Source organism: Oncorhynchus masou, chromosome 27 (genome assembly GCF_036934945.1).
Source record: "Oncorhynchus masou masou isolate Uvic2021 chromosome 27, UVic_Omas_1.1, whole genome shotgun sequence".
Classification (NCBI taxonomy): Eukaryota; Metazoa; Chordata; class Actinopteri; order Salmoniformes; family Salmonidae; genus Oncorhynchus; species Oncorhynchus masou.
Window position 1 is genome coordinate 13887961 of NC_088238.1, and position 11305 is coordinate 13899265.

At 45.1% G+C, this 11305-nt stretch overlaps 1 protein-coding gene across 1 annotated transcript in view; it reads left to right on the forward strand.

Moving 5' to 3' along the window:
• The first annotated feature begins 6485 nt into the window (after positions 1-6485).
• LOC135516590 (plexin-A4-like) overlaps positions 6486-11305 on the forward strand; it is a 104851-nt gene continuing 100031 nt past the window's right edge. Inside the window, exon 1 of the mRNA XM_064940937.1 lies at positions 6486-6626. Coding sequence (XP_064797009.1) covers positions 6486-6626 — 141 coding nt within the window. The remainder of the gene's footprint in view (positions 6627-11305) is intronic.

An 11305-nucleotide genomic window follows, 5' to 3' on the forward strand; every position in this document is an offset into this window, starting at 1 on the left:
GGGAGCTCCGGATGGTAGTCCAAGATTCCTGAACTTGTTCCCCCTGTGTTAGAGATACAATGGAGAGATGCCGAGTCCTGCTCTCTGTGTGTCTCTGTGTGTCCCTGTGTGTCCCTGTGTGTCTCTGTGTGTCCCTGTGTGTCCCTGTGTGTCCCTGTGTTAGAGATACAATGGAGAGATGCTCCTGTGTGTCTCTGTGTGTCCCTGTGTGTCCCTGTGTGTCCCTGTGTGTCTCTGTGTGTCCCTGTGTGTCTCTGTGTGTCTCTGTGTGTCCCTGTGTGTCCCTGTGTGTCCCTGTGTGTCCCTGTGTGTCCCTGTGTGTCTCTGTGTGTCCCTGTGTGTCCCTGTGTGTCCCTGTGTGTCCCTGTGTGTCCCTGTGTGTCCCTGTGTGTCCCTGTGTGTCTCTCCCTCTCAGACATGCGCGCGCACACACACAGAGAGCCGTCTCCAACATAAACAACATGAATATGAATAACCCGCTGGCCTTGGCTCTGTGGGGCTGTGTCATAGCGGCCTTACATACAAGCCGTAGGTCTGACACACACACCACAAACACACACAGAAAGGCATTATAAGGGCCCAACTCCAACCAGACCCTCTTGTCTCTCAGCAGCCTGATGAGCTGATGAAAGCAACACCACAGGGGATGGAAACGAACCAATGGCAGGAGAATCGTCACCGCTAATCCAATTCGGTGGCAGTGCATTTGAATAATTGATGAGGGCCATAAATTGGGCCGTCCAGATGTCCCCTGCTCCCTTAATCAATGTTGATCTCCTTAATCAATCGCTGGCTGCCGAGGGGGCTTGGGACGTTTCCACACCTCTAGAGGGCAGGGCCCCAGCAATGCAGTCACAGGTGGTTGGCCACAAAGTGGCTGTTTGCAGTGATGTGCTCTGGGTAATTGGAGTTTGTACCCAGGGAAAGACAGGGGGGTGAGGGGGCTGCAGATTTGGGTGGCTGCAGTTTAGTAGATGTCGCCACAGGTGCTGGGGGGGAAATTAATGGGGGGAGAGACCATTGTCTGGAGCGATGTAAGGGAACATCAAGAAGGAAGGTGGTAAGCATGAACATACACGCACATACATTACCAAACAGTGAGACAGACACACACACACACACACAGACGCCTGTGGCTACAGAGCTGGCAAAGGTGTCTCCTGCCAGAACAAAGCAGCAGTAGGTGACAGCTTGGTGGCACAGCTGGGAGAGACAGATAACCCTGCGCCTGTCTGTGGAACTAACAAAAACAACAGCATCCTTTCTCAGAAGACAGGAAGTTCTCTCCTTCTGTCTGTCTGTGTGTGTGTGTGTGTGTGTCTGCTCTTTGACAGATAGTAAGAAGTGTCAGTAATCGATTTACACAGCAATCACCAATCTGCAGCGCCGCGGCGACCTTCGCAGCGTCCTTGGACGGCGAATCAGCCGGCTTATCTGAACCCATCGCAGAGAGGACCTGATTAATGGCTGTGGTTGTGTTTGTCTATTTAAAGTCTCTATAAAAAAACATTTAGCCAAAGCAGTGTGTTCTTGTTAATGTCACAGTTACACTGAGACAACGTGAGGAGGTGTGAGATGGGCTGAAAATAAGACCTTATTTCTGGGTTTATGTTCCAGCGAATGGCAATGGTCTGACACTTTTGAATAGTGTTACCAAGCTCTGTAAATGAACTAACAGAAACTATCTTTGCTATTAGGAATAATGAGGTGAAGCCGGGCAACGGTTGTTGTGATCACCACAGCGCTGACCAACAGTACAACAGCATTATTTTGCAAATGCATGTTCAACACTGTATATACAGTGCCTTGCGAAAGTATTCGGCCCCCTTGAACTTTGCGACCTTTTGCCACATTTCAGGCTTCAAACATAAAGATATAAAACTGTATTTCTTTGTGAAGAATCAACAACAAGTGGGACACAATCACGAAGTGGAACAACATTTATTGGATATTTCAAACTTTTTTAACAAATCAAAAACTGAAAAATTGGGCATGCAAAATTATTCAGCCCCCTTAAGTTAATACTTTGTAGCGCCACCTTTTGCTGCGATTACAGCTGTAAGTCGCTTGGGGTAGGTCTCTATCAGTTTTGCACATCGAGAGACTGAAATTTTTTCCCATTCCTCCTTGCAAAACAGCTCGAGCTCAGTGAGGTTGGATGGAGAGTATTTGTGAACAGCGGTTTTCAGTTCTTTCCACAGATTCTCGATTGGATTTAGATCTGGACTTGGCCATTCTAACACCTGGATATGTTTATTTTTGAACCATTCCATTGTAGATTTTGCTTTATATTTTGGATCATTGTCTTGTTGGAAGACAAATCTCCGTCCCAGTCTCAGGTCTTTTGCAGACTCCATCAGGTTCTTCCAGAATGGTCCTGTGTTTGGCTCCATCCATCTTCCCATCAATTTTAACCATCTTCCCTGTCCCTGCTGAAGAAAAGCAGGCCCAAACCATGATGCTGCCACCACCATGTTTGACAGTGGGTATGGTGTGTTCAGGGTGATGAGCTGTGTTGCTTTTACGCCAAACATAACGTTTTGCATTGTTGCCAAAAAGTTCAATTTTGGTTTCATCTGACCAGAGCACCTTCTTCCACATGTTTGGTGTGTCTCCTAGGTGGCTTGTGGCAAACTTTAAACGACACTTTTTATGGATATTTTTAAGAAATGTCTTTCTTCTTGCCACTCTTCCATAAAGGCCAGATTTGTGCAATATACGACTAATTGTTGTCCTATGGACAGAGTCTCCTACCTCAGCTGTAAATCTCTGCAGTTCATCCAGAGTGATCATGGGCCTCTTGGCTGCATCTCTGATCAGTCTTCTCCTTGTATGAGCTGAAAGTTTAGAGCGAAGGCCAGGTCTTGGTAGATTTGCAGTGGTCTGATACTCCTTCCATGTCAATATTATCGCTTGCACAGTGCTGCTTGGGATGTTTAAAGCTTGGGAAATCTTTTTGTATCCAAATCCGGCGTTAAACTTCTTCACAACAGTATCTTGGACCTGCCTGGTGTGTTCCTTGTTCTTCATGATGCTCTCTGCGCTTTTAACGGACCTCTGAGACTATCACAGTGCAGGTGCATTTATACGGAGACTTGATTACACACAGGTGGATTGTATTTATCATCATTAGTCATTTAGGTCAAAATTGGATCATTCAGAGATCCTCACTGAACTTCTGGAGAGAGTTTGCTGCACTGAAAGTAAAGGGGCTGAATAATTTTGCACGCCCAATTTTTCAGTTTTTGATTTGTTAAACAAGTTTGAAATATCCAATAAATGTTGTTCCACTTCATGATTGTGTCCCACTTGTTGTTGATTCTTCACACAAAAATACAGTTTTATATCTTTATGTTTGAAGCCTGAAATGTGGCAAAAGGTCGCAAAGTTCAAGGGGGCCGAATACTTTCGCAAGGCACTGTACATACTGTACATACACTCACTACATGTATTCACCAGCTATTGCACTCTGCCCTCTACATATTGCCTGTAGATATATTCCACTCTAAATTCACTACTCTCTTAAAATTCTAGGTTAACTGAATTTATATTGTATGTAGACGTTGTGTCATTTTGTCCGTATTCTGTTTGTGTACTTTGTCTAATGCTGGCTGCACCATCTCACCAAGTCACATTGTGGGTATGTGTCAATGTACTTGGTGAATAAATGTGATTGTGATTCTGATCTCTCACCTGAGCTCTGGACTGGCTCACAGCCTAGGGTGATACTGTACTCTACCCAGAGGCATAACACTGGGACCTAGGTCAGACCCATCTCTATCCAGAGACATAACACTGGGACCTAGGTCAGACCCATCTCTACCCAGAGACATAACACTGGGACCTAGGTCAGACCCATCTCTATCCAGAGACATAACACTGGGACCTAGGTCAGACCCAACTCTATCCAGAGACATAACACTGGGACCTAGGTCAGACCCATCTCTACCCAGAGACATAACACTGGGACCTAGGTCAGACCCATCTCTATCCAGAGACATATCACTAGGACCTAGGTCAGACCCGTCTCTATCCAGAGACATAACACTGGGACCTAGGTCAGACCCGTCTCTACACTGGGACATATCACTAGGACCTAGATCAGACCCATCTCTACCCAGAGACATATCACTAGGACCTAGGTCAGACCAGTCTCTACACTGGGACATATCACTGGGACCTAGATCAGACCCATCTCTACCCAGAGACATATCACTAGGACCTAGGTCAGACCCGTCTCTACACAGGGACATATCACTAGGACCTAGATCAGACCCGTCTCTAACCAGAGACATATCACTAGGACCTAGGTCAGACCCGTCTCCACACAGGGACATATCACTGGGACCTAGGTCAGACCCGTCTCCACACAGGGACATATCACTGGGATCTAGATCAGACCCGTCTCTACACAGGAACATATCACTGGGACCTAGGTCAGACCCGTCTCTACACAGAGACATATCACTGGGACCTAGGTCAGACCCGTCTCTACACAGGGACATATCACTGGGACCTAGGTCAGACCCATCTCTACCCAGAGACATATCACTGGGACCTAGGTCAGACCCGTCTCTACCAGGACATATACTGGGACATAGACCCATCTCTACACTGGGACCTCACTGGGACCTAGATCAGACCCATCTCTACACAGAGACATATCACTGGGACCTAGGACCCGTCTCTACACAGGGACATATCACTGGGACCTAGATCAGACCCATCTCTACACAGAGACATATCACTGGGACCTAGGTCAGACCCGTCTCTACACAGAGACATATCACTGGGACCTAGGTCAGACCCATCTCTACACAGAGACATATCACTGGGACCTAGGTCAGACCCGTCTCTACACAGGGACATATCACTGGGACCTAGGTCAGACCCGTCTCTACACAGGGACATATCACTGGGACCTAGATCAGACCCATCTCTACACAGGGACACATCACTGGGACATCGGTCAGACCCGTCTCTACACAGGGACATATCACTAGGACTTGGGTCAGACCCGTCTCTACACAGGGACACATCACTGGGACATCGGTCAGACCCGTCTCTACACAGGGACATATCACTAGGACTTGGGTCAGACCCGTCTCTACACAGGGACATATCACTGGGACCTAGGTCAGGCCCATCTCTGCACAGGGACACATCACTCTGGGACCTAAAACCAGCATTAGCCCTCGAAACCACACCTGAGCTTCTAAACACACCTGCTCATGTCTCATACTTAAACAATCTGTTCATGCTAGCAGCATTATTCAATAGTAAGAGTGGGATTCCCAGTATTAACCCATAACGACACTGCAGTGCTTTCTTTGCTGAGGAGTGTTGCATCATCACATTTAAGCATGCAGCCAACGCTACACTATTCATAAAACTTCTTATACTAGAAGACTGTGGGATTTGAGACCATGTCACGGTTTGTTCCTGAGTGAACACCTTAGGCACTAAACCTGTGCACCACCTGAAAGGCCTGAGGAAACGGTGTGTCCCACTGAACGCGCCCCCAGGTGTAAAAAGGACAGTGGAGTTGAGAATGGTGTGTAAAGGAGATGGAGGATAGGGGTCCGCTTAAATGTTTCTGAAATCAAATACATTAGCGTACAGCGTTGTCTTTCCATCAGCTCTCCTACTGAGAGGCACAGCAGAAATAGTAGGAGGCGTGTCAATGCCCTGATGGTGCCAGGGAGGTAGAGGAGATGGATGGGCTGAATGACAGACACTGACAGACAGTGACAGACACAGACAATAGGCCTACATTTATGACATTCTCTCCGTCATTCTTTTTCTCTTTGTCACTCATGACAGGGTGGCAAGAATGTCATGACAGGGTGGCAAGAATGTCATGACAGAAAGTGAATCCACGGAAGAGTCCAGGGTTTCTTATCGATCTTTCTTAGTTACAACTATTTTAGAATGTTTACTCCAATTTGAAACCCCTTCAAAATGCACGGTAGAACTAAATGCACCGAAGAGACTATTTCACTGTATGTGAAATATAGGACTGATTTCCATCGTAATGCTGTACATACAGTAGTTATTACACTGAGAAAACTGAAGCAGTAGTCTGACGAAGCCAAACTTCAAATAGAAAGTCAAACAGGCAGGAGAAGAAACATTCCCCTACCTAGAAAAGGTAAATGTTCTCTCATCCATGTTTTATCAACCGTAAATATCAAGGAAATCAATATACAAGTAGAATTGCAAAGCTACCGGTAATTTTCAGTAAATTTGGTAATTGACAGAAACTCTATCGTAATCTATTGTAATTTTGGTAATTCATACTTGAATATTTTAAAAATTATTATTCCAATGTAGTATTCATTTATTAAATCTGTGTCGAAATTGTCCATGAGCTTCTAGTAGATAGACCTTATGGTTCAAGGTCTATCCTACAATCTAAGCTTGATGCCCTCAATCTCACACAAACTATCAATGTACCTACCAGGTACCACCCCTAATCCATAAACATGGGCACCCTCATAGATATCATCCTAACCAACCTGCCCTCCATATACACCTCTGCTGTCTTCAACCAGGTTCTCAGCGATCTCTGCCTCACTGCCTGCGTCCGTAATGGGTCTGCGGTCAAACGACCACCCCTCATCACTGTCAAACGCTCCCAGACGAGCTTCAATGCCATACAACTCTCCTCCCGTGGCCTCCAAATGCTCTTAAATGCAAGTAAAACTAAATGCATGCTCTTCAACTGATCGCTGCCCCCACCTGCCCGCCCATCCAGCATCTGGACGGTTCTGACTTAGAATATGTGGACAACTACAAATACCTAGGTGTCTGGTTAGACAGTAAACTCTCCTACCAGACTCACATGAAGCATCTCCAATCCAAAATTAAATCTATTTCGCTCATGCTGCCAAACATACCCCCGTAAAACTTACTATCCTACCAATCCTTGACTTTGTCGATGTCATTTACAAAATAGCCTCCAACACTCTACTCAACAAATTGGATGCAGTCTATCACAGTGCCATCCGTTTAGTCACCAAAGCCCCATATATCCTACCCACCACTGACCTTTACACTCTCGTTGGCTGGTCCTCGCTTCATATTCGTCGCCAAACCCACTGGCTCCAGGTCATCTACAAGTCTCTGCTAGGTAAAGCCCCACCTTATCTCATCTCACTGGTCACCATAGCACCACCCACCCGTAGCATGCGCTCCAGCAGGTATATTTCACTGGTCACCCCCAAAGCCAATTCGGCCGCCTTTCCTTCCAGCTCTCTGTTTCCAATGACTGGAATGAACTGCAAAAATCACTGAAGCTGGAGACTCATATCTCCCTCACTAGCTTTAAGCACCAGCTGTCAGAGCCGCTCACAGATCACTGCACCTGTACATAGCCCATCGGTAAATAGCCCATCCAACTACCTCATCCCCATACTGTTATTTATTTGATTGATTTTTCTCCCTTGCACCCCAGTATCTCTACTTGCACACTCATCCTCTGCACATCTATCACTCCAGTGTTTAATTGGTAAATTGTAATTATTTTGCCACTATGGTCTATTTATACATCCCTTATCCGACCTCATTTGCACACACTCTACATAGACTTTTTATATTGTATTATTGACTGTATGTTTGTTTATTCCATGTGTAACTCTGTTGTTGTTTGGGTCGCACTGCTTTGCTTTATCTTGGCCAGGTCGCAGTTGTAAATGAGAACTTGTTCTCAACTAGCCTACCTGGTTAAATAAAGGTGAAATAAAACATCAAAATAAAAAAAGAGAAAATAGCATTATTTTCAACTAACTTTGCAAACCCACCAACCAGTTTGACACCAAAACATTGACAACAAACACATATTGACTTCGTCAAATAAATGCAAGTTTTGGCATCAAACTGGTGGCAGTTGTAAAAACATGTAATAGGGATATTTCATGCTAAACCCTCATATTAAACACCAATGGTATTCACTAAGTTGATGGTTTATGTTTAGGATCATGTTTTCTAGCTTTGTCATTACATTTTCTATTGATAAACATTGTTTTATTCGATGATTTCATATTTATTCCACTCAGAGGGCAGAGGTTATTACAGACGCCTGAGATCATCTGAAGTACCCAGAACGGCCACTAGATGTCTAGTGATAGATTACATAAATCCTTGAAAGACACCCACATTATGGTAAACTTATCAAGTTTATAGTAATATCCCCTACCTTTGCAACTGTAACGATTGTCTTCCTCTTCTGATGAGGAATAAGATGGATTGGACCAATGCGCAGCGTGGTAAGTGTTCATGTTATCTTTATTTAAACTGAACACAAAACAAAATAACAAAGAGAATGAATGAAAATGAAACTGTCCTGTCAGGTGCAGAAACACAAAATAACTACCCACAACCCATAGTGGGAAAACAGGCTGCCGAAGTATGGTTCTCAATCAGAGACAACGATTGCCAGCTGCCTCTTATTGGGAACCATACCAGGCCAAACACATAGAAATAGAAAACATAGAACTCAAAACATAGAATGCCCACCCCAACTCACACCCTGACCAAACTAATATAGAGACATAAAAAAGGAACTAAGGTCAGGACGTGACAGCAACCCTAATCACAAGCAGGTGGTATCAGCTGTTGCTGTGCTATTCCATGTTTCCAAGGCCTTCAGACCCTTAGATGGGGGTTGTCCCCACATTGATGTGCGGAAAGGTTTTCTCAATGAAAAGGTGTGTGAATGTGTGTAGGTGTGTGTTCTCATCGGGATCAGAGGAAGACAGTGTTCCTTTCTCCCAGTCCAGCTGCACTCAGATCTTCCCCAACTGTTTCTGTACATGTCCGAGGTGATTAGAGGTTCCTGGATACCTCATTTTGAAGTATGCTGCTTCGCCGTCTCGGTTTCTTGTACAATTTATACACCGAGAATACACTTATCTCCACTCTTTACAACAAAGTTTCTGCAGATAGACTCAGAGACCACCCAGGTAACGTCAACACTCTTCACTGTCTTAGCTGAGTTAAAGCCTTCAGATCCCAGGACGGCAGAAAAAAGAGGGATTTGTCCATATCCCTGGTCATTTTCTTTCAACCTCTCTGGGTTGTCAGGAAGCTGTTGGTTCTGACAGTCACTGGTAAAGGTCAGGGCCTCGTTTCCCAGAGCCTTCGTAGCATTAAGACCCTCATTATAACCTTCTGTAAATATGGATCTTTAGTAGCCTTCGTCAGTATCGTGGCTCTTAAAACCTTCGTACATCTAAGAGTGATCCAGACCACTCGAAGAGCAGACAAACTGCAGCGTTGGAGGCTTTTTTTGGGCTCCGTTTTTGCCCTTTTTTGCCCTTCCGCAGAAGATCTCCGTTAAGCATAGAATCAAGATGCTTCGGCCATCTGTTTGACTGTGACTGCCGATAACTTCAGAACAAAGTTGACTACAAATACAAAGTTGCCAAGGTTTTTGCAATTGTTACAAACGAGTGAAGGATAAAATGATGCTTCTAACGAAAACCAAGATGACTGCATTAAAAGATACATAGGCTACATGGCCCTATATAGGCTATTTCAATCATATTTAAATACATTTCATGTTCAATCAATTGAGTTACATTTTGCGACTAGGCTACTGTCTATAATTTTAGCCTCAATGTGTTTCATGATGTGTGACAACGTGCCCACTCTGTGGTGTAGTGTATTACTATCGGGTAAGCATTAGAATAAGCCGCCTCAATATCTGCAGCCATAGGTGGTAATATCTCTCTAGGAACTGATCCGTCGTCAGTATTGTGGATTAATACTAATGTTAAGGTAATGTTAGAATGGAGAAAGCTGATCCCAAAGCAGCGCTGCTTTACTTTGGATCCTATCTGTATGGACACTTGGTCTAACGATGCACCTAGCGAACGCTCTCGCTACGTGCTGGTTTGGGAAACACTGAATAAAGATGCATCTGGTACAATCATCGTAATGTTTAAGTTACATCGCAACGGGGAAACAAGGCCCAGAGCCTCAGACAGGATGGCATCACAGGAGGTTGGTGGAACCTTAATGGAGGATAATGAGCTTGTGGTGATGGCTGGAGCGGAATTAGGGGAATGGTATCAAATGTGTTTGATGCCATTCCATTTGCTCCGTTCTGGACATTATTGTGAGCCGTTGTCCCCTCAGCAGTCTCCTGTGGATGACATATTGGCTCGCAGTGTTGGGGTCCCAGAAACACAGGAGCTTCAAAGAGAACAGAGACTCTTTAGAGTAGATAACTATTGACGCTCAATGCTTGTTTGGTCATACGGCAATACTCACTGTATTGGCCCATGTTCCATTCTTTCCCAGACTGTGAACTGCAGGTTGCCGAAGTTGCTGTGCCACATCGATCAGCGCTCCTGAAACAAGCTCTGGATCTGACCTTGTACTTGGTTCTGGAAGATCAATAAAGAGTTATACTGCTGTGGGGTTGGGTTCAGAACCATACGCTTCTGCTCCTCTTCCTCCCTCAAGGCAGCTATCCTGGCCTCCTCTTCCTCTCATAGTAAGTGGTGAAGCTTCCTGAACTCCTCCTCCATCTGCATGCTGGGAAAGGGAAAACCTAGTCAGTTGCACAACTGAATGCATTCAACCGAAATGTGTCTTCTGTATTTAACCCAACCCCTCTGAATCAGAGCGATGGGGGCTGCCTTAATCAACGACATCGGCCTCCAGGGAGCAGTTATTGTGGGGGTTAACTGCTCTCCCCAAAGACAGATTTTTTCCCACCTTGTCGGCTTGGGGATTCAAACAAGCAACCTTTCAGTTACTGTCCCAACACCCTAACCCCTAGGCGAGCTGCCTCTCTGGGCCTAGCTTCAGAGCTCCACTCCAAGCATAATTTTGAGTTTTAACCAACTACAGAATTCCAGCTGAAGATGTAGCTCCTGTTTCTGGTAAGAAGGACTAAGGGGAGAGGGTCTTGGTGAGTGGACTGCATTGGCTTAAATAGAACTGCATTTGTGAGCCATTTTGTTAGTGTATTTCATTTTGTGGCCACTAGGGGACAGAGAAATGACATTTCCGTAGAGAGTGCACCTTCAAAACAGTAATCGTCCATCTGGTTAAACGTCATCACCTTTCTGCACTTTAGAGAGGAACTCCAGTTTCTTCTTCAAGATCTCCACATCTGCCTTTAATACCACCTGAAACAACAACAACACTAACAATTAAGGTACAGATTCTTTGTTAGGGAAAACATTATGGGTAAATACTGCCGTTAAAATCCAAACCCTACAAATAAAAGCTTTGGGTGAAAAACGACTTGAGGCTGAATTCCATCTCCTCACTGAAAACCAACAGGCCTCCA